This window comes from Opisthocomus hoazin, chromosome Z (assembly GCF_030867145.1).
Source record: "Opisthocomus hoazin isolate bOpiHoa1 chromosome Z, bOpiHoa1.hap1, whole genome shotgun sequence".
Taxonomy (NCBI): Eukaryota; Metazoa; Chordata; class Aves; order Opisthocomiformes; family Opisthocomidae; genus Opisthocomus; species Opisthocomus hoazin.
The window spans coordinates 28,112,707-28,137,043 of NC_134454.1; the positions used below are offsets into that span (position 1 = coordinate 28,112,707).

Genomic DNA, 24,337 nt, shown 5'->3' on the forward strand with positions numbered 1-24,337 from the left:
ATGCTGGAAAGATGTGTACTTCTTCCTACATATTTCAACATGAATGGCAAATTAGAAAAATTTAAATATCTTTAGAAGATATTGTCTTTACAGAGAAAAGCTTTTGAGAGGATAAATTACTTTTATTTCACAAAGTAAGAAATAGTTCATATATTCACTTAAAGTTTTTTGTTCACATGACTGATTTTTTTTTCTCACAAATGTGTTAGCCTGTATTAAAATGATGAATAACCTGATGAAAATGCAAGGTTAATGGGCTTTGCTTAAAAAGGCAAATAGGGAGCTGACTAATCTTGTTAAATTTTATAAATGCATATGAAGAATTTAATCTAGAATTGAACAGGTCAGTTCTTTGGTCAGTTCCCTTGGCAGGTTTTATTTCACACACACTAAGCTATTACTCCTCTTCTTCCTCTTTAATACACAGAAATCCACCTAACCATGTGAGTTTTTATTAGTCCAGTATGTGATATCTTTGTAGGCATCAAATAGTAAGACATGAGGGATTAAAAACAAGCTCAAAGATCAGTAATCATCATAAATTTTAGTATAAAAATCTGAAATTTTTCTGTTTCAATGAACTGAAGCTAGCCTCCACATTTAGCTGAAGGTATATCCATGTATTTCTGTTCACAGCAACAGGAAGATTATCACAGAACCACAGAAGGGTTGAAGGTAAAAAGGACCTCTGGAGGTTGTCTGGTCCACTCACTCCAGCTCAAGCAGGGCCACCTAGAGTTGGTTGCCCAGGACTGCATCCGAATGGTTTCTGAAAATCTCCAAGGACTGAAACTCTACAAACACCCTGGGCAACCTATGCCACTGCTCAGTCACCCTCACAGTAAAAACGTGTTTTCTGATGTTGAGACGGAACATCCTCCTCTAATCCTGCCATGGCCAGCACTGAAAAAAGCCAGGCTCCTTCTTCTGTACACCATCCCTTCAGATATTTATATATATTGATGTGTTTCCTCCTGACAATCCTCTTCTTTGAGCTAAACAATGCCAGCTGTCTCAGCCTTTCCTCACAGACCAGGTGCTCCAGTCCCTTCACCATCTTAGTGGCCCCTTGTTGGACTCTCTCCAGTATGTCCATGTCTCTCTCATACTGGAGAGCCCAGAACTGCACACAGCACTCTAGGTATTGCGTCACCAGGGCTGAGTAGAGAGGAAGGATCATCTCCCTCAACCTGCTGGCAGTGCTCTGCCTAATGCAGCCCAGGAGACTGTTGATCTCCTTTGCCATGAGGGTGCATTGCCATCTCATGGTCAACTTGTCCACCAGGACCCCCAGGTCCTTTTATGCCGAGCTGCTTTCCAGCTGGTCAGCCCGCCAGCATGTACTGGTGCATGGGGCTGTTCCTCCCCAGGGTCAGCTGCAGGACTTTGTGCTTCCTCTTATTGAACTTCATGAGGTACATGTTCAGCTCATTTCTCCAGCCTTTTGAGGTCCCTCTGGATGGCAGCACACTCACCTGGTGTATCAGCCACTCCTCTCAGTTTGTCACACAATCACAGAATCACAGAATCACAGAATAGTAGGGGTTGGAAGGGACCTCTGTGGGTCATGTAGTCCAACCCTCCTGCCGAAGCAGGGTCACCTACAGGAGGCTGCACAGGACCACGTCCAGGCGGGTCTTGAATATCTCCAGAGAAGGAGACTCCACAACCTCCCTGGGCAGCCTGTTCCAGTGCTCCGTCACCCTCAGAGGGAAGAAGTTCTTCCTCATGTTCAGACGGAACTTCCTGTGCCTCAGTTTGTGCCCATTGCCCCTTGTCCTGTCACTGGACACCACTGAAAAGAGCTTGGCCCCATCCTCCTGACACCCACCCTTCAGATATTTATAAGCATTTATAAGGTCCCCTCGCAGCCTTCTCTTCTTCAAGCTGAACAAGCCCAGTTCCCTCAGCCTCTCCTCGTAGGGGAGATGTTCCAGTCCCCTCATCATCCTCGTAGCCCTCCGCTGGACTCTCTCGAGTAGCTCGTCTTCTTTCTTGAACTGGGGAGCCCAGAACTGGACGCAGTACTCCAGATGAGGCCTCACTAGGGCAGTGTAGAGGGGAAGGAGAACCTCCCTCGTCCTGCTGGCCACACTCTTCTTGATGCACCCCAGGATCCCATTGGCTTTCTTGGTAGCCAGGGCACACTGCTGGCTCATGGTTAACCTGTCGTCCACCAGAACACCCAGGTCCCTCTCCGCAGAGCTGCTCTCCAGCAGGTCCACCCCAAGCCTGTACTGGTGCATGAGGTTGTTCCTCCCCAGGTGCAGGACCCTGCATTTGGCTTTGTTGAACCTCATCAGGTTCCTCTCTGCCCAGCTTTCCAGCCTATCCAGGTCATGCTGAATGGCAGCACAGCCTTCCGGTGTATCTACCACACCTCCCAGTTTTGTGTCATCAGCAAACTTGCTGAGGGTACATTCTAACTCTTCATCCAGGTCATTGATGAAGAAGTTAAACAATACTGGGCCCAGTACTGACCCCTGGGGGACACCACTTGTTACCAGCCTCCAACTAGACTCAGCGCCGCTGATGACAACCCTCTGAGTTCTGCCATTCAGCCAGTTCTCTATCCACTTCACCGACCACTCATCCAGCCCACACTTCCTCAGCTTCCCTAGGAGGATATCATGGGAGACTGTGTCGAAAGCCTTGCTGAAGTCGAGGTAGACAACATCCACAGCTCTCCCTTCATCTACCCAGCCAGTCAAGTCATTGTAGAAAGCTATCAGATTGGTGTCAGGCATGATTCCCCTTGGTGAATCCATGCTGACTACTCCTAATAACCTTCTTTTCCTCCACTTGCTGGAGGATGAGCTCCAGGATAAGCTGCTCCATCACCTTTCCCGGGATGGAGGTGAGGCTGTCATCCACCGAGGATGGTGAACGAGCACGCTGTCCCAGTGTCTGATCATTAGTGAAGATATTGAACAGGATCGGAGCAGTATTGGCTCCAGGAGTACATTGATAGCTACTGGTCTAAAACTAGCCTTCACACCACTTATCACCACCCTCTGGGCCTTGCCATTCAACCAGTTTTCAACCTACCTCACATAATTTAAAAGCTACACAGCTTTTTAGATCTGCAGAGAAGACTGAAGGTACAGACTTCCATGCAGATGTTTACAAAATCAATCAGGTGTAAGCATGTTTTGTGTAATAAAACACCGAATTTTTGTATGTGGATTCCTAGTAATTGCAAAAATCAAATTAAAAGTACAAAACTTACATGCTCAACTACCAGAAATCAAGTGACTTTGTTGACAGAGCTGAATTCTGCTTCCTCTCCACAAGCATTACTGCATCAAGTTTGGATATTTCTGTAGCATCTTCTCTAGTTTGTATATGCCAGCACAAACTGTTGTTGCATCTTGGGGACAGAAGCAGATTCAGCACAACGGTGAGGAGTATTACTTCAATGCATAGGACATTTTGCCCAGCAATGAATGCAACTAGTTCACCTCTGTTACGTGTCTTCTCATTTGAACTTATTTCTCTGCTGTTACACGTGTGCTTTATCGGCAACTGTATCCAAAATGAAAATGCAATTAAGCAAAACTGAGTGAAGTAAAATTGTAGTACAACCTAAAGACTACTTTTCTGTTTGCTGTTTACAGTGTCTAATGCAACAGAACTTCAAGTCTTAATGAAGCTAGGGTGGGCTCCCATCTTTTAAATATTTAACTGTATGCATTGATGTAGCCCTCTGAGACAATGGCATATAAAATCCGTATGTTTCTACTCCATACAGAATAAACATAAATGCAGAGACAGAGAATTTTAATTATGCGATATCATTATCCTTCATCTGCCTATTTATGATGACTGAAAAATATTATACCACATTTGAGAAAAAGAATTTGATGTTATGCTTGAACGTTACAGACTGAAAAACACAGGGGAGTATTATTCTTGCAGCATTTGACAAAGTGTACTGGAAAAGGGGAACTCAAATGAAATTAACCACCTCTTCTGTCTTTTGATTTTAATAAAATTTGCAAGCTTCTAGATCAAGCTATTAGTTTCAATTTGCCCACTAACTCATGCACAGAAAGGGAATTTTTTAGGTGGCTAAACAAGCTTGTCAATTAGATGTTTAATGAATTAAGATGAACTGAGAGGCATTGTTAATTGGCAACTGTTGATAAAGAAATAGCTACATTTTTTGAAGGTGCAAGGATCACTAATGAGTACTCTGTTAGAACTAATTGAATTTGTTCATTTAAGGCCAAACTGTGACCTGTAGCCCTTATGTCCTCTGGAAGCAAAACTTTAAATGCTGTTGTGTGATGGGACATAGTAAAATTACTTTAGCAGGTATATGAAATTAGCTAAATTTATATGAGAATGTTATGATTTTTTCCTGAAACATGTTGTCCTGTTTAGTCACACTCAGCACGTTTGCTGGGCAAAAGAAAGTATGTCTTCTAATGTCAATTGCATAAATACATTGTGTTTTAGTGCTTTAAAACATGTGCTTATTGCTTTAGTAATTCCCCTTGCTAGTCCTGACATTATCTTGTGTGCTTCCTGCAGATGTAAATGAATGTGAAGCTGAACCCTGCAAGAATGGCGGAATCTGTACAGATCTCATTGCCAACTACTCCTGTGAATGTCCAGGCGAATTTATGGGAAGAAACTGCCAACAGAGTAAGTATTGCATGTTTTTACATCTATTTTTTGAATAAAATAAATAATTTCTTCTACAGAAACAACTGTATTGTACTATGGAAATATTTCTCTAGTCTACAAATACATAATGCTCAAAATAGCCATCTTATTCTTTTTCAAAATGGAGGAAATTAAAGACAGAAAAGCTGTCATGCATTCAAGTCAAGCATCTGATATGATGGAAACATTTGCAAAATGCAAAAGTATTGTCTGAAAGTCAAACAAGAAGGAGTAAATAGTGTAAAGTAGAAAAATACAATGTGTAAAGTAGAAAAATACAATAACTGATTCAGGCTAGGGATTCATATTGCCAAGTATCCTGTCCTCAACAGTAATTATTAGCAGGTGTTAGCAAGTGTAAGAGCAAAGCAAAAATATATGTTACTTTCTCTGACATGTCTCTGGCCCCTGAAATTTGGACCACAGATTTACAAATAAATCTTTAGTGGAGTTCCTCCAGGATCTTCTTCTTCAGAGTGAACTTCTTCACTCTGAGGGTGACGGAGCACTGGAACAGGCTGCCCAGGGAGGTTGTGGGTTCTTCTTCTCTGGCGATATTCAAGACTCGCCTGGACACAGTCTTGTGCAGCCTGCTGTAGGTGACCCTGCTTCGGCAGGGGAGTTGGACTAGATGACCCACAGAGGTCCCTTCCAAACCCTACCATTCTGTGATTCTGTGATCTGTCCCAGGAACAGTCTCGCATGATTTTACCAATAACATTGGCCATGAATGCACTATAAAGGTCTGATTCCTAAAGCTATTACTACAGAGGAGTTCTTCACACATGAAAGACTAGGTAATCTTGAAGACCAGAATAACAAAAATAGAATAAATTGCTATGGTATGCAATATACCTTAACATTTAATAAAAGATATTAGAGGCTCATGGATTTGAAATACTGCAGAGAAGAAAGCCTGTGTGTTTTAGTTGAACAAAGGACGCTAATAGATGGTATTGTGGAAAAAGCTAATACAGTCCCAAGATATGTCAAGCCTGGTACCTTAAAGAGAAAAAGGAAAGTATTTGTGTATTAACATCTGTAGTATTAGATACTACATTCAAAATACCTGAAATACTGAAGTCATCCACATTCAAGAAAGGAGGTTTCTAGCTCAGAGAATATCTACTATGTGGAGCAGGAATAATAATAAAAAAAAATGTTGCAAGTTGAGTACTAAATAGATGAAACTAGAATATGATTCATTTTTCTATGTTCACATTGTGGACGCGTGGGGAAGAAGAGAGAAAAAACTAGCATAGACTAATAACCACAAATGACAAGCTGGGAAATTTCCGGATTTATATATGCAACAGGAAAAAGATATGAAGAGTCCAATGTAACGTGTATATAATTCTAGAGAGAAATCTAAGTTAAAGATTTGCTTTGAGAAATTATGCAGGCCTTAAATAATTTTTAAAAAAAGAAAATATCTATTAAAGTCTTCTGTAAAAGTTGCTGGTGAAACACTTCATGTATTTCCTTATAAAGGGCAATTGAATTGCCATTTGGAATTCTACCAGGAATCTCATCCGTCCCTTCAGAGTTTATCCCTTCTGTTTTTCACAGTGCATATGAACGTTTCTCAGATTATAGATCATGGAACACTAATTTCCCATTTTGCTCGAAATAGGGTATTTGGAGCTATTACTTGAAGTGATCATTGTATTTTCTGGATCATCATCTATTATTTCCTATTTCTTTTTGTAGAAGTATGTGTAATTACATGTAAATATAAATTCTGTGTGTGAAGTTCCATATATTACATATTATACTGGATCGGATTTTAGGTGTATGTATGTATATACACACATAAGTATTTCTACTTTGGAGAGCATATAACATGTAAATACAAAAAATATAAATTTCCAGTATATTGATAGTACAAATTTCCAGTATATTGAAGCAGTGAAAGAATTCTGCTAATTTCAATTACTGATTTGTAAAACATACTACCTACAGACTGTCTTTCTGGGTCATGCCTGGGGGATTTGCACTGGTAAGCCAATCACCTACTCATATGATCTTTCTGGAGATGCTTCTGTAGACAAATGCTCATAATCGTGACCCAGGACTCCATCAACTAGCCCATAGGGATGAGCACTAAGGTGTTTGAAAGTATAATTGTGTTGAGTGTTCAAAATTTTTTATAATTACAATAAAGGTCTATACAGCAGTCAAATTGCTTTGATATAGGGATCAAGGACAATGAGTTTTAAAATACGCTTTGCAACAGATGTTAATTTGCTAGCTGCAAAGTGTGTATCGTGTGGTAAATGGGATGGCAGGGCAATGCAGCACTGGAGTGCAGAGGTAAAAAGATTCTGTTCTGTACTTCCCCGGGTAGGCACCCACACACAGAGGTACCACCAATCTGGTGTCTGTGGCGTGGTATCGGGGGAGGAGTGTGAATTCATATGTGCTTTGAAGACTTAAAAGTGATATACTACTTGAATCAGTAATTTGAAAATGCTACACAATGTAGAGATTTGAATATTTCTGTTATAGTGGTCTTAATGCTCACATCATTCAGCTAAGTCTACAAAGAGTTATCAATAAGAATCAGATAGTTAAGGATGAGAAAAATGTTTGTACTGACTGTAACCATAGAACTGCCCCTGTTCAGGAAAGTCAACGTTTTCTTCTAGTACTATGACACAGTTCACAAACTTTAAGCATTCATCTACTTTTGAGTTAGTATTAGCACAACTAGCATTAAAATGGTAACTTTTCATTTCATATCATATATATAATTGCGTGCTATACTGGTTCCTATAGCTGGGCTTGTATAGCTGGGCTTGTAATTATGCTTTTTTTATGAGAAGTTTAGTTATGTCATCATACCTAATTACGTAATTATAAGTCGTAATTACATATTCTAATTACACCATTAGAATTTTACACATATTTACAGTAATCATATAATTAAATACTGTTATGCTAATTATGTAAATTACTGATTGCTGTCTCAGAATTACCCCACAAAGATCAAACATTGCTAATCCACATCACAGAACATGCTACATATCCTAGATCGAGAATAAAAAAAGGCAAAAAATACATCATGCAATCCCTTCTCTTGTCATTGAAAGCTTGTTCTCCAGGATGCATTTTCTAATAGTATATCTAGTTTGGTATATCCCAAAGGCCAATGCTTTGTAGTAGTGACATGTCATGTCACTCATCAGCTTGAATTAATTTATGTCAGGCTGTTTTTCCTAATGCTCCAGCTAACTTTTCTCTCTTTTTTTTTAATTCCACCATGTAATTCTACCATGATTAATTTCTCTTAGCTGATCTCCTAAGTAATTGCCTTCCATTTTACCTCATGTGTAGCACTTTCCAGGTATGGGAAAACTGTTGTATTACACCAAGGTCCTGGAAGCCCTGTGCAACACCCACCCAAAATCCTTCTGACCAGTCGCAAGAGCCTCTGCTAATAACTAGTGCAGCTGAGGTGAGAGGGAAAGGCTTGTCTGGAACGGAGTACTAAAATAGCACTGAACTACCTAATGAGCTTGGAACTTTATTTGGACCACCTGGACCGTCTTCTTAGTCGTCTTCTGGTATGAATGAGGTTTGGAGTTGCTTTCTCAGGGCTCAGCCGTGAAGTAAATTTCTCAGAAGACATGGAGGTGACCTCCTGGCCAGCTGATGTGCTTCACACCCTAACAACGCTTCTGCTCCTATTGGACATCTTTCTGTTTTATTTACATAACCTTCTCATTTTAAAGCACTGGCCTGACCTCTCAGGATTTTTTCTGGAGAGACTGAAATTCAGTCTTCTTTCTTTCTTATTAGCTAGTGAAATCTTTAGCTGTTCAGGCATAAATGACACTTAAACCAGCTGCTTCTCGTTGCTGGAAAGCACAGGATGAGGCGAAGTCAAAGTAATGTGGAGTGCAAGAGCACTAATGGCTTCAAAACATATTCAATTGTTCTGGAACAAGCTTGTCAACCTATTAAGAGATACTTCACTGAGCATCTGGTATTTACAAAATTTGCCTGCAGATGTTTAGTAAGCACAGAGTGGAAAGAGAGCACCTTTTCCCATCTTCTGAATGCAAAAGCTAAACTATATTAATTCAGTATTACTTTACAGATTTCTTAAGGTCTCAGCATTTCCTGGATGCAGCCACATCTCCTTCTGATCTTGCACTCTCTGAACCTACTTCTTGCTTCTATGCTGAATTCAAGCTATCAGTTATGATTACCTCCATTACAGCTTTCCTTAGTCCTGGAGTCTCTATAAATAAGTAGTTCTTCCAAGACAGGTTCTCCTGGGGTTGAAGTTTTTACTTTCTGGACCACGAAATTCTCTTGCAGGCAGCAGGGAGATGCTTTCATCAGTGTCAGACTGTTTGCATTATTCAGTATGAAGCTGTATTGTTAAAATCTCCCAAAAGCAACATGGATTGTGAATTGCAATAATTTGTGAGGAGTTCCACAGGTAATTTTTTGATCAGTTTTTTTTTTTATATAACAGTTGGTACTATACAGTAGACACATGAAAATTTCACCATTGTGCATTTTGGAGCTGTATTTTGCTGATTGCCAAGAGTTGCTGCCATTAAAGCATATGGCAAATTTTCTCATGCTTTTTCTTTAAAGATAGAGATCAAATTAGTCACTGTAAATATTTTTTACATATGCTATGGCCCCTTCACCTCCTTTTCTGTGTATTCAACATGCCCATATGTAGGAGGACTGCATTCAGGGCAATTGTACCAATTTAGTTTGTGTGGCATGTCAGAAATCCTACTAAGCAGTCTACCTTCATGTTATTTTCGTTTCTTTCCTATGCTTGATGTTGTGGTACACAAATGTGTTTATAATGCACTTGTTCGTCTTCTGCCTTCCTCTCTGTGGAAATGAAAGTGGCATTTTTGTATTTAAATGAAAATGCCCCTTCTTGCAGTGTCATTTTTACTTTAAAATTATCGAAAGACTGACAGAACTAGACGTAAGGAGACTTTCAAGACTTCTGCTTACATGCAGCCTTATACTCCAAGGCTCAGTGGTGTCATCCAAAGCCTTCTGATGTGCTGTGGGTTTAGAATTTTCTTTCTTTCAAAATTGTTCCCAGGAATACAGGACACCTGCAACTTGCATGATTTGTAGCACAGGAGAAATAACTAGTTTCACAGTATTTTTTGAAGAGACTATATTGCTTCTTTTGGTGTCTTCTGTCTTTCATTTATAAGTGTGTTTTTAAGGTAGTGTCGTCACTTGTTGGGATGTTTTGGCTTTAGTTGCTTGTCATTTGAACTCCTCTTCTTGGTGCTCACAGTCTTCAGTGAGTCTCGGGTATCTCTATCTTCCCCAGTTCCAACTTTTACCAGCCCTGGCTCAGAAGCGTTGAGGGTTCAGACAGCCTCCATGCTTAGGTTCGTAAAAAACCTACAAAAAAAAAAAAAACATCATGGAATGAGGGCACGAATAGTGCACACGCATAACTATTTATGAAACAGTTAAAAGCTATGTTTTCAAAGGGAAAATTTGTTTTCCAGCTAGTCTGTGTTTTCAAAATATGGATAGAAATGAGAATTTAGGGCTTTTCTTAAATTAATAAACCTGGTAACAGGCTTTCTGGTGAATTCAGCTCATGAAAATGCCCTGTTAAAATTAAGCTGTTAAGCACTGCACTGGTATTGAATGGTAAACGTGATCCCACCACAACCATGCCTCATCTCCAGCTTACCTACCGGGCACCCCAGGTTTTAAGGCATGAGATTTTTTATGCACCTCCAGCTGGCAATGACTCCTCACAGTAGTGAGCCGCTGTGAAACACTTTACTTGACCGGAATCAACCTGGACTCAAGTTCCCTAAATTCTCGGTTACTATTAAAATCCCTTTGAATGAGATTTAGGAGAACCTGAATTTCCCTACAGCTCAAAATATCAGCTTGACTAATTCTGTGAATAATCCCATATGAAGTCTGGTTTTAAGCATGTTCTTGATTGTTTTGAATATCTGACAATTTTATGATTTGAAATACTGGTGTTATATAAAATGTAGCAAATTTCTGTAAATCAAAACTGGCCAGACATACTAATTATTCTTTTGTGTTCTTGAAATTGCTCGATAGTTCCAGATGTCAGTGATTTATGTTGATATCTACTGCTTTTCATGTTTAATCAGTTGATTCAGATTTTCAACTTTCATTAGGAAAAAAATGAATTATAGAAATAATTGTTTCTAGAAATACAGACTTCTGTATTTAAATTAAGGGCATTGTAATCATCTGCAAAAGAAGAAGATATTAGTACAATTTTGTTTTTTATATTGGAGTTTCTGTTCCATTTTCATTCATCTTGCCAGTATGTACTAGAAATTCTGTTAAGGAACATGCTAAACCTGAGAGATTTCTAGATGACCTGTAGATTAGGACCTTAAACTGAATCAAGACAGGTTTCCTGTTGCTGTCTTTCCAATTCATTAAATAGATTAGCTCTTGTAATTGACTTCAATTTCCAGAAATTACCAAACAGATTTTGTATTTTTGTAAGGAAACTGGGACAAGAAGTGCCTACTCCTATTTTTCATTGCATGATACTGTAAAGTAATAATTCCTTGAAAACTGACATAAACCAGCCCTGCAGCGACCTGAAGGAGCCATTCTTTGCCCATCTTGCTGCTTTTGTTGATGCTTTATTCTGGGCTGCCATTTTGCCTTGTTGTTCCAGCAAAAATTGACCCAGGAAATAAAAAAGATGATCAATGAACCAGATCAGTTCTTTGATCCAATGAACTTCACGGCCACACAAATACTGGGCTAGTAAAGAGGAATGGTAGGGACAGATCCTGGGCATGAAGTCAAGACTTAACACCAATTGAAAATGTTAACCAAGCCACAGCCTAATCAAGTGAGTAGAAACTGTTCTTTAATTAATGTTTAAGACAAAGATAAGTATTTATTTTAATTTTTGTGGTTTTCATGGTTTGTTTCTCTTCCAATAGTCATAAAATTTAAAAGCTAGAATTCTCAGCTCATTTGCCAAGGATACAATGAATAAAAATTCAGCAAATATATACATTCCTTTTTGTCATTATTTAGATGACAAGTTCAGGACTTCCGTGAAAAATTTAAGGAGATTTTATAGGTATGTGCATATGAGTGCATGTGTAGGTATGTGTATACACAAATATTACACTTAGAGAAATTAATTCACTTTTTAAAATGTACTCAGAGTAGTTAACTTATCATTGACATGATGTCCTTGCTGGTTTAAGGAATAATGTGTGGATAATCTCAGACAAAAGGAAGAATGGAAATATTTTTGAGCCTAAAAGAAATGTATGAAATTAATGTGAAGTTGCTAGTAATACTTGGTTTATGACCTTCCTGGACTGCAGAAATATCTTAGAACAGAAACATATTAAAATACATTTTGCAAGGGCAAAAGGGTAAGAGGGAAAACTTTTACGTGTTCAATGTGACTTTAACCTACATAGATCAACTCAGTCTGGGTAATTTGTCATGTTCTTTTTTTATCATGTGATAAGAATAAAAACAGCAATTATTTAACAGGTTAAATAAACGCCTAAAGACAGGCTAAAAGTATCAGTAGTAAGGGTGATGCTATATATACATATTTAACTATTTCAGCTTATCATGAATGGGATACAATTTCTACATTTGCATTGGATAAAACCTGTCTTGAATCTCTTGCTGAAACTAATAAAGTTTGCAGAGTCTACACCATTGTGTCAATACTGTCTGGCTGGCATTTTTGTGTAGTGTATTGGTATGAAAGCACAAAGAGGCAGAAAATGTTATAGAAATGACAGAACACACTGCTAAAATTGAAATGTTCTCTCAGACATTTTGATGACCCAATGAGACATATTAATCAGCTCTAATACTTCTAATATTGAGTCTTTAAACAACAAAGTGCAATCTGGCCCTTCCACTGTAGACCTTTTTTGTCCATGGAAGATGCAAAGGTGTGAAAAATTAGGCTCAACAGATCAGAACTGTAGTTCTTCTTTTCAATACAATAGGAAAATGAGAGTGATCTCTCAGTGTTTGATGTCGAAATAAAGTCCTTAGCACGATGCCTTTGGGTACTTTTTCATCTTGCTGCAGTTGTACTGTACAGCAATGTCTCCCTTTGAAAATTCATTTCTCAATATCTTACTTTGATTTGACAGTAGAGGATATAATCTTTACTCAGACACCTGACAGAAATTCATTGTAAAATATTCAGACAAGCCCTTAGGACTCAACAGGCATATTTTACACATGTAATTGTCTCCTTACTACATGAGTCACCTAGTGCAATAGTACCTTTTGGGTTGTGTCAATAGCTACAACATGAACCCAACCCTATCTTCAAGCACCTACAACTTGACATATCATTTTAGTTTGAACCACCTTGCTGAGGTAACTTTTGTGCCATGTTTAAACCTACTGATCCTACTTAAACCTACTGATCTGCTTTTCTCAGGCATTGTGTCAACCTTGACTCGTGGTGCTCCTCAGTTACCCTCAGTAAAGAGGCAGAAAGGTTGCACTAGGGTAAGGGATTCTTTCTCCTACCTGCCTGCCACCTGTCTGTTCTTCCTTCTGAGGGAGCAATACGACCTTGCCTTTTCCGTGGCATAGGATCATAGACATTCAGAAAATGTAGAGGGGAAAAAATACTTGTAAATATAATCCACTGTTCCTGTGTTGGAAGAACTTTTATGTGCATTTTTATGCATGGAAAAGCCTATGACAATGCATATTTCAGAATTTCTAAGCCTTAAAAGAAAAATTATAGTACACTGTTATTCTCAAAGTAGCTTCTATAGCTCTTAAGTTCCAGGTCTGGTCAATAATGCACATTCATTTTTTACTTCCTCACAGAAATGAAAAATAATTTGCAGTTAAGGAATTGGTACTATAAAAGAAATAAAAGCCGGACTGTAGCGAGTAGGAGCAAGCTGAAAACAAATCACTGGTTATTATGACCAAAAAACCCCTTAAATGTATGGAAAAAACACATTCAGTGAAAGCAGTAATGATTATAAATATACGAAAAGAACAATTTACAGCAGCAGTAGGTTCAACAAAGTTCCCAGTACCCAAGTCACAAGAGTATTTTTCTGTTTCAGTTACCAGTCCAATTGGAAAATACCTTATTTCAAGGCTTAGTATTTGTAAAATATTGGGCATTTGTTTCAAAATAGATTAGCAGCCTGGTCTAGTCTGCTGATACCCTTTGGTGGACACAGGAATGAGCAATGAGAGTAAAATAGTCTTTAGAGTCATACAAAGTCCTGATAATGAAACCTGCCTTGAGGTCTGCAGCAGTTCACAAACTGGGCACAGAGTAGAATTGCAGGCAAGTATGGCATAAACCTTGCAAAAGTTGGGGATTTGAAAGTTGATTCACATTTTGGAGATTAATTTGGACTTGGAATTCAAGCCAAGCTGTGAAAGATGAAAATCCATGTGAACTAAAGAGAAAATGGAATGAAATATGATTACATGAGCCCTAAGTGAACTAAAATCTCCAGGCTCAGCAGAGCTCCCACCCGCAGTTTTCAGAAGGAGATGGAAATGTAATATGTTCAGTGATCAACTTCCCACTGAGGCGAGATTCGCAGCTCCTGCTGCTTTGGACAGACGGAGAGTCCAGCAAAGCTCCTTTTCCAGGCATTGGTGCAGCGATGTGTAAGATATGTAGAAGGGGAATGAGTGATGCCAGTAGGTTACATCTATTTTAGTCCGTCACCACCACCATGCTCATTTGTGACATTCGATTAGACGATCTGAGGATTTACAAGAAATTCAAACTTATCTCCAGCGTCTTATTGTTGGTTGCACTAGAATGAAAAGCAGCGTGTTGTTCCTCATATCTTAGTCTGCTTTCTAGCCCCTGCAGGGTTCAGCACGGGAACAGCAGTTATTCGTTGCCAGTCTGATGAGAGGCAGACGCCGTGGCCACAGCCACCAGCCTGAGAGCCACTCCACGTGGATGCACCCCTGCAGCTCAGAGGATGAGCAGCCACAGTGTTACTTGCTCAAGGCTGTCAGTGCTTCAATAGATGAGGGGATGAACAGATACAAAAAATTTTGCAGCACTGCCATACTGAGTGAGAACGGCTTTGTCTGTTCCTGTCATGGTGTATGTAAATTGGGACTTAGAAGAGTGTGACTTTTTGGATTAAAGTACAACTAAAACTTTTAAAATTCACAAGTATCATAAAGGATTATTACTTTGCTGAGAAAGGCTGATGGAATTCACAGAATCACAGAATGGTAGGGGTTGGAAGGGACCTCTGTGGGTCATCTAGTCCAACGCTCCTGCTGAAGCAGGGTCACCTAGAGGAGGCTGCAGAGGATCTTGTCCAGGCGGGTCTTGAATATCTCCAGAGAAGGAGACTCCACAACCTCCCTGGGCAGCCTGTTCCAGGGCTCCGTCACCCTCAGAGGGAACAAGTTCTTCCTCATGTTCAGACGGAACTTCCCATGCTTCAGTTTGTGCCCGTTGCCCCTTGTCCTGTCACTGGGCACTACTGAAAAGAGTTTGGCCCCATCCTCCTGACACCCACCCTTCAGATATTTGTAAGCATTTATAAGGTCCCCTCGCAGCCTTCTCTTCTTCAGGCTAAACAAGCCCAGCTCCTTCAGCCTCTCCTCGTAGGAGAGATGTTCCAGTCCCCTCACCATCCTCGTAGCCCTCCGCTGGACTCTCTCCAGTAGCTCCTCATCTTTCTTGAAGTGGGGAGCTCAGAACTGGACACAGTACTCCAGATGGGGCCTCACTAGGGCAGTGTAGAGGGGAAGGAGAACCTCCCTTGACCTACTGGCCACACTCCTCCTAATGCACCACAGGAACCCACTGGCCTCCTTGGCAGCCAGGGCACACTGCTGGCTCACGGTTAACCTGTCATCCACCAGGACACCCAGGTCCCTCTCCGCAGAGCTGCTCTCCAGCAGGTCCACCCCGAGCCTGTACTGGTGCATGAGGTTGTTCCTCCCCAGGTGCAGGACCCTGCACTTGCCCTTGTTGAACCTCATCAGGTTCCTCTCTGCCCAGCTTTCCAGTCTGTCCAGGTCACGCTGAATGGTAGCACCGCCTTCTGGTGTATCTACAACTCCTCCCAGTTTGGTGTCATCAGCAAACTTACTGATTTACTTGCTGAATTACTCAAACCCTCTTCCTTTGTATCAGTGGGTTTTTTTTAATATTAATTCTAAATGTAATTTGGCCAGCTCTTGTTCTGTTGTAGTTACTTAGAAATTTTGTTTACAGAAAAAGTACCACACGAAACTTTTACTCTTTAAAACTGATGTACGGAACAATATCCATGACTGAAGCAGCAAAATATCTTTGATAGAGCTCACCCATAAATATGATTTTCCCTTGTTGGCACATCTGTACAGTTGACGGCAACATTGCATGCCTGCACTGAAGATCAGTTTCAGTGTGTAGTTTGTAATGTTCTGTCTACTGTTGTTCTAATAATATCACTTCCTATTTATGGTCCTGTTACTGACACCTAATTTTGTAATTAATCTGCTTCAATTTTTATGCAATTCACTTTCACCCATCCGTGTTTTGAAATTTCACCCCAGGCACAGCAAAAAAAGTAACCATATTGTAATTCATTACATCAAAGTTAGAGAAAATCAAATATTGCCAGGAAAAGTATTCCCCGGTATTCTTTGAAAGCAAATTTCAATCCTTACATTCACTGTGTGCAAATAGGATTCTTTCTTTTTCTTCGATCTTTCTAAAAAGAGTCCTTTCTCTTCTGTATGGCAGTAAAACATCCATACAGGAAGCCAAATACGGATTTTATTGTGATTACTGAAACATCTTCCTCTTTTTTTTCTTACCTCCTGGTCCTTCCACGGTTTTTTTTTGTAATAACTTTAACTTTTCTATCAGATGCAAATTTGAGTGAGTATTGGGGTTTTTTTAGACATAGGAAGTCCATTTTTAGACATAGGAAGTTTTTCCTTGATAAAAAGTGTCAGGTGGAAAATCCTCAAGAATTAAACTCCTTTCCCAAGGCAGATGATGGAATCTGTTCAGCCTCTTCTCATCTCTGCTGAAGGTGGTGGTGGATCTCCCACTGAGTTCTCTGCAGACAAGGTGGGGTACAAGTTACATGATGTCCTTTAAAAGCTGTGCTTTAGCCTTAGACACACAAATATAACTGCTGGTAGTAAAATATGGTTTATTACTGAAATGTAGTGTGTTTGTCCCCTTCACCTAAGAAGTTAAATCTCTCTAGCATTAATTGCATATTGATTAAAAGATTGAAACACTAGCGGTTTTATGCTGTTCATTGTTAGTATTCAGTGGCAGAGAATCCTGATTTCAGACACCTTACTATACTTTAAAGGTGGGGTTTGATTCCTTATAGAAAGCCTAGTTCTTAGTCATCATCTAGCCTAGTGACATCTGTGCACCTTTAGTATGCCTGCAATGTACAAGAAGTAGATCACAAAGAATTCACCAAGACAGGTTACTGGGTTGGATAAGTTAGCCAGTATAAAAAGTTGAGGATAAGTGTAATTTTTATGAACAGCAAAAACTGCACCTGCTCACAGTGCCCATGTGTAAGGGATTTAATGCAGAGTGTTTCCTCTTGGGAAAGCAGAGATGTCACTGCGCTGTTCTGTGGCCAAAGCAGAGGCCTGAGGAAAACACAGATTTTGGTTTCTGATGTAGCTGACATCTTTCATGCATGGTGGAGCACCTACAGAAGACAGTGTGAGAATCACAGTCCATTATTCCCAGTATTCCAGGGGCTGGCGTATGAATAACATGATTTCAAATTTGATCAGATAAGGAAGGAATTTCATTCTCTTATAAGCAGATACTAGTCTTGTTCACTTAAACTTTGCAACTCCTGAAAGACATATAAACCTTTCAACTCCAGCTGCTCCATTTTTGAAACTGCCATTCATTCTTATCCATGTTGTTAGATACAAAAGCAGGCCTGCTGAAGAGATACCGTACTTAAGTGCACACATTCCTCCTTGTGAGTTTTGCTGAGACTAGGACCTCTCTTGCAAGACAAGAAGTTGAGAAACAAATTCCTCTGCTCTGCCAATCCTACTGCAGTTAAGTTAGCATATCAGCATCCAACACTGCAATGTTGTGGTCCGTGCTAAGCCAAGAGGATCTGCAGTCACAAGAAATTTTATATAAGGAGATTTAGACAAGAAAGGCATTAAGCAGTTTCCAGAGTCATGTGAGCTTTTTGCACTGGCATTGAGGACATAGAATGAAGAGGTTATTGGGAATTTCAACTGAGGTATGTAAATTTTTATAACGTAGTCTTAAATTCTATTGATAAGTCATTACGGATAAATAATACCATAGTTTAGCGCTATTGCTAGTTTATTGACTCAAAAGAATCAAACAATATGGCTGTAGTAATTGCACTATAATTTAGTCGTGTGCAACTTTATTTGGAATTTCTTAATACAGACATCATCAGCACAGTGGGGTCCTCCAGGCTCTTACTCAGCTGTCAGAGTCTAACACATCGGGATGAATTTGTAAACAGAGTTCTACTCATTTATGTATTACTGACAGGTAACTTCCCATGTGACTTTTGTTATAAGATTTTGTGAACAGTTCTTTTTATATAGTTATCAGTGAAAGTTGCTAAGTCAGTCTATATCTTTTCAAATGTCTATGCATTTTGTGAAGATGGTGAGAAGATTTTATCAACGATAAATCCACATGTTTGTTTATGCTTTATCTATGAAAGGAAAATTCTAAAAGATGTGGATTTTGGTGACTGAATAATGTTCTCTAATACATTCCATCTCTTCTCTAAACAGCTGGAATGAAAAAGTCACAGCTATGTAGTGGCTTCATTGACTATGTTTATTTTGGAGGAACTTCAGGAAAAGAAATAATAGTTCTTAATTTGTCAGCTAAGACATAAAACTCTTCTTGGTAATCCCCTAACAAACATGTTTGTTTTTTTTCTGTATAGTATTAAATTATTGGATAATTATAGGATAATTAGGTTTCCTACAGAATACCAAGTATTAAAAGGAGAGGCCTTCTTAAATAGTAGCTTTTTAAAGTCTAATTTCTATTCTTAATTGAACTTCTATACTTATTCATTATGTATGCAGTGTGTTTTCTTGGAGACTTGTTTTTAAATAGACAATTTACATGAATAACATAATGGATCCTTAGCTAAATTTCACTACCATTTTATTGGTAATTTCTTAAGAACATAAAATGGCATCATATTGGGTCAGATAGTTCAACAGTATGTTTGGCTCACCATCATGTCTCTGACTGTGGTAATGACAAACATTATTTAAGACAAGAATGTAGACTTAGGCAGTTTCTGTCATTTGTTCTCTCGTATCTCCTCTAGTGGGGCTGGAACCAGATGATCTTTAAGGTCCCTTCCAACCCTTATCATTCTATGATTCTATGATTCTATGATTCTATGAATATTATAGGGCATATCCCTGGTCAGTGTCTTTAGTATCATCTGTGGACATATTGTACCTGAAATTGTTTAGTTTCTTTTTGAACCTGTTTATCCTTTATATGCTTCTGAAAGGCTCCAGAAGATCACTATCCACCATGTAAATACATACTTTCTTTCTCACGCTAAACTGATTTCCTGTGAATTTCAGTGAGCACACCCAATTTTCACTAATTTAGATGTAATGAACAGTGCTGTCTTCATCTCATCTATGTTTATGTAAAGTTCAGTCATATGCCTCCTCAGCCTTTTCTTCTCCAACTTGAAAAATTCTGGGGTTTTGGGTGGGTGTCAGGAGGATGGGGCCAAACTCTTTTCAGTGGTGCCCAGTGACAGGACAAGGGGCAACGGGCACAAACTGAAGCATAGGAAGTTCCATCTGAACATGAGGAAGAACTTCTTCCCTCTGAGGGTGACGGAGCCCTGGAACAGGCTGCCCAGGGAGGTTGTGGAGTCTCCCTCTCTAGAGATATTCAAGACCTGCCTGGACGCGGTCCTGTGCACCCTGCTTCGGCAGGGGGGTTGCACTAGATGACCCACAGAGGTCCCTTCCAACCCTGAGCATTCTGTGATTCTGTGATTCTGTTTTATTCCCTTTACTTATCAGATCTGCTTTTTGCCTTCAATTATTTGAACTGCCATTCTCTATAGTTTCTTTAGCTCTACAACTTCTTGGGGTGCAGAGACCTGATCTACATGTGGTATGTGGTCACACCAGAGTTTCATATACCTGTGAAATAATACTCTATGTCTTGTTCTCAGTACCTAACTTTTTATTGGCTTTGTTGGCTGCCACTGCATTTTGAGCCAATGACTTCAGAGAATTATGATGACGACTCTGTGATCTCTATTTGCTGTTGTAATGGCCATTTCCAAGTTGAATGTTGGGTAGGCACATTTCAGGGTTTTTTTCATAGAGGCAGTATCTTCCATTTGTGTACATTGAGGTTCATCTGTCACCCTTTTGACCATTCTTTCAATTTTTTACGTCCTTCTGGAGCTGCTCATCATCAGAGTGGCACTTATCAAGAGTGCTTAGTAGCTTCAAAGTAGAGGATTCCCCCATTCATACTTTTCTTCAAGTTGCTGATGAGTAAATCCGACTCCAGCTATGATCCTCGGGTGATAGCACTGCTGACATTTTATCCTGAAAAGCCTCTTCCTGTTCTTTAATTAGACTTCTGTCTACAGCAGAGCCTTTTACCTACTCCCTGCAAGAGCCTTTCATGTCGAACGTTATCAGATGCTTTCTGAAAATCCAAGTGTGCTGTTTCCACTATATTTCCTTTATCCCTATGCACATTGTCACCATTAATGCACTCCATCAGGTAAGGCAGGACTGCCATTTACAAAAGTCATGTTGGCTCTTTTCCAGCAGATTTTCTTTATCCAGGTACTTAGTGATCTTAATTATAGACTTAGCACCTTACAAGATGTTGAAGTAGACTCGCCTGACTGTAGTTCCCACAGTGCTCTCTAGAGCTGGTGGTTTTTTTAGATTGAAATGGAGCACTGATTTCTTGGTGCAGCTCTGTAGTTACTAAATCTAACTTTTTCATCGAGGCACAATTCCTAAAAACACTACATTGTGAAATCACTTTACCACTGGAAAAAGCAAGTCATTGTTAGGTGCCTAAAGAACTCTAAAATCCTTTTGCTTCTGTTTTTAAAATCCTCAGACTACCAAAGAGTTGCCTAACTTTATTTTTAGTCTGTGTCCTCAGCACAGAGCTTCTAGAGCAAGTAAAGGCCAAAAGTGAATTTTACAACCTTACTGTAAAACTGTCAAGAGAGGAGTTGGTAATGGAAGCGCATGATGGTCACTTAGCAGTAATGGCACCGTTGAGAAGTAGGACATAACATCCAATTTCTTTGTATTTGTTAAGTTGTGATAGCCGTTGCCTACACACATGAACCGTGTTGACCAGTATGATAACAGAATAATGTGCTGCTCTTGGCTGAGATGCTGCATCAGCATAGAAAGCATTTAATCTCTTTGGACATAGCAGCAAATAGGTAGCAATTCTTCCCATTACTGTCTGAAAAGCTGTCTTCTGTTGTACAGAACATAACTAATCACTCCATTTTCATGTCACCTCCTAGAGACTTTAAGCTTAACACAACATCATTTGAAAAGTTTGCTTGTCTGAGAGTGTCTGTGTGCTCATTAGCTGCTACTGAAGCAAATTGGTAAAGACGTTGCCTTTGACATATAGTATTTTATGTGAAGGCATGAAACCAGATTAATCATATTCTTCACCTCAGTGCTGCAGTAGCACACTGGCTAATAACATACTTGGAATAACAGTTTAGAAATCAGAATAATAATAATTAAAATGTTAATAGGTCAAGAAAATCCATTTTGTTTTGTTTTAAATCTGTGAAGAAAACTTATGGAGATAAATGCCTTCTGTTAATCGGATTTCAGAGCCGAATGGCTCTGTAAACTTATCAGGGCCGGGAAAAAATGTGTTATTCCATAGTGCAGTTAAGAGTCACCTGGAAGTCACCAGTGACTTTTATTTTTTATCTACTAATAGATAAAAACGATCTGAAATAATCACTGACATTATGTGTTCTCAAAGTCTACTGAAGTGCAAAATAAAATGGCGGCTTGTAAATTCTGTTTAGTGGTTTCATTTTATGTTACGAAGGACTAGAAAGAGGAACACATGATCTGGTACCTTGTATCAGTAGAAATGCTGATTAAATTTCTTCAATGGGAACAAAAACATTGATTTGGTCAGGATTAGTCTTTGGAACAACAATTAACATGAGTTGCTACAACCGAGTTACTCGATATCACTCAGATCAGAACATTGGATTGTTGAAAAAACACTTGAGCTACATGGAGTAAGCAAACAATTTGATTAGCTGCAGAATGACTGAAACAGCCAACAGTCAAAATGTGTGGAGTTCAGCCTGTGGTATGCGGTTGTGTCCTCCTACATTATGCTCATCAGCAATCTTCAAACTCCAGTTCATAATCTGAGAGGCTGAATAGCTCAAGTACAAAACTCTGCTGCTTTTAAGCTAGAGATTTTTAGTTATGGGTGAAGGTCTGATTAGCAAAACCAGACATATAGCTAATGTGGATGCGGTAGTATGCAAACTCTTTTGGGCAACAGTGATTTTAATATTCATATTAGAGATAAGCAGAGTTTTATAATTTAAAAAGTCAGTGTTATGTGCACAGCTCTTGCACAACTTAGAATTTATTCCAAGTGAAAAGCTGCCTCTGTGGGGGAGGGACTGTAGAGGGCTTAGACTTTGCTTGTATTTAAATGTGATGTTTTAAGAGACGACATAAGCAATAGTTGCTAGCGGGGTGAAAAATCCTGTCATGAGCTCAAGAGCAGATGAGATGGCAGTAAGAATGTGCTTGACAAAAAAAAGGAGGCCAATACATTAAATAAATGGGCATATAGGAATATACTTACTGTGTCTGTGGAATCTCCAGCTGTACCGGTACAATGTAATCAGTGCTCTTGGGCTACTGAAGACAAGCCATGAGACATTAATTAATTGGAATAATGAGTAGGGATCTGTGACTTTCCTTCACAATACCTCCACACAATATGTTTGCTCTGTGCAAGCATGACTGAAGTGAATGTGCAAAGCCAGAGCACTTCCAGTAATTTAAGATTGTAACTCTTCTTCAGTCTGTCATAGTGAAGTTGACACATACAGTCTGCACACATATGCAAAGACAGAATCTTCTGGAAGATGAAAAGTCTCCTTGGGCCTCTATCTTCTGGAAATTACAATGTAATTCCTACAATTAGAGAAATTCTTCTGCTTTTTAAAATACACTGATTATCCATTCAGCTAACAGCAAAAAAGTTGTTTTGGTATAGGAAAACAAACAGAATTTTTGCATCTCAGGTATCATTCTAACAGACTGTGACTGACTGGGACATTCATACTTTATCAAAAAAATTGGGACTGCAAACACCTGTATGTAAAATGTTCTGCTTTAGTATGGCTCCCAAGAATAAAAAAGTGCTAATGAACAAATTATTCATTATTATTCATTATTATTCATTATTATTTCATGTAGCACTGTATAATGCTGGATAAAGTGAAGTAGTCTGGGGGCAAATCCTGACCCATTGCAAATTAATAACACTCCAAATTGAACAGAACAATGTCAGATTATTCCTACTCAGGAAGGGCTCCTCTGTGCTGGTTTGACACCAGGATTTCCCATTCTGTAAGCAATGATCTGAGAAGAAGCTGGAGTTAGAACTATTCAGAATCTGAGCATCACAGAAAGGATGAGGTTGGCAGGGTCCCCTGGAGGTCATCTAGTCCAATCTCCCTGCTCAAGCAGGACCACCTAGAGCCAGTTGCCCAGGACAATGTCCACTCAGGTTTATAGTATCTCCGCAGATGGACAGCCTGTTCCAGTGTTTGATCATTCTCACAGTTTAAAAAAAAAAAAAAAATCACAAACACATCTGAAAACTTTGTGCTTGTGTTTGGATGGAATTTCCTGTGTTTTAATTTGTTCGCATTACCTCTTGTCCTGCTAGTGGGCACCGCTGAGGAGAGTCTGGTTCCTTTATATCCACTCCCTCCCACCAGACGTTTCTACACATTGATAAGATCCCCCTGAGCCTTCTCTTCTGCAGGCTGAGCAGTTCCAGCTCTCTCAGCGTCTCCTTGTAGGTCAGATACTCCAGTCCCTTAGTCATCATGGCCCTGCATGGCACTCCAGTAAGTCTACGCCTTTTTAATAGTGGGGAGCCCAGCACTGGACACAGCATCCCAGATCTGTCTCTCAAATGCTGAGTAGAGGGGAAGAATCACCTGCCTGGACCTGCTGGTACTGCTCTGCCTAGTGCAGTCCAGGAGGCTGTTGGCTTTTTTAGCCATGTCGTCTCATGGTCAGCTTGTCCAGCAGTACCCCCAGGTCCTTGTCTGCCAAGCTGCTTTCCTTCTGGTTGGCCCCTAGCATGTACTGGTGCATGGGGCTGTTCTTACCCAGAAGCATGACCTTACACTTTCCCTTGTTGAACTTCATGAGGTTCCTGTTCAGCCCATTTCTCCAGCCTGTTGAGGTCCCTGTGGATGCCCGCACATCTATTTGGTGTATCAGCCACTCCTCCCAGTTTTGTATTATCTGTCAGGCTGATAAGGGTGCACTCTGTGCCAGTTTCTGTGTCATTATGGAAGACGTTGAACAGCGTTGG

The 24,337-nt window shown here is 39.7% G+C and overlaps 1 protein-coding gene across 2 annotated transcripts in view; it reads left to right on the forward strand.

The window, feature by feature from the left end:
* The window catches only part of EDIL3 (EGF like repeats and discoidin domains 3), a 290,980-nt gene that overhangs the window by 165,049 nt on the left and 101,594 nt on the right, over positions 1 to 24,337 (forward strand). For both annotated transcript variants that reach the window (XM_075410892.1, XM_075410893.1), the window contains one exon: positions 4,537 to 4,650. In XM_075410892.1, the coding sequence (XP_075267007.1) occupies positions 4,537 to 4,650 (114 nt within the window). The remainder of the gene's footprint in view (positions 1 to 4,536; positions 4,651 to 24,337) is intronic.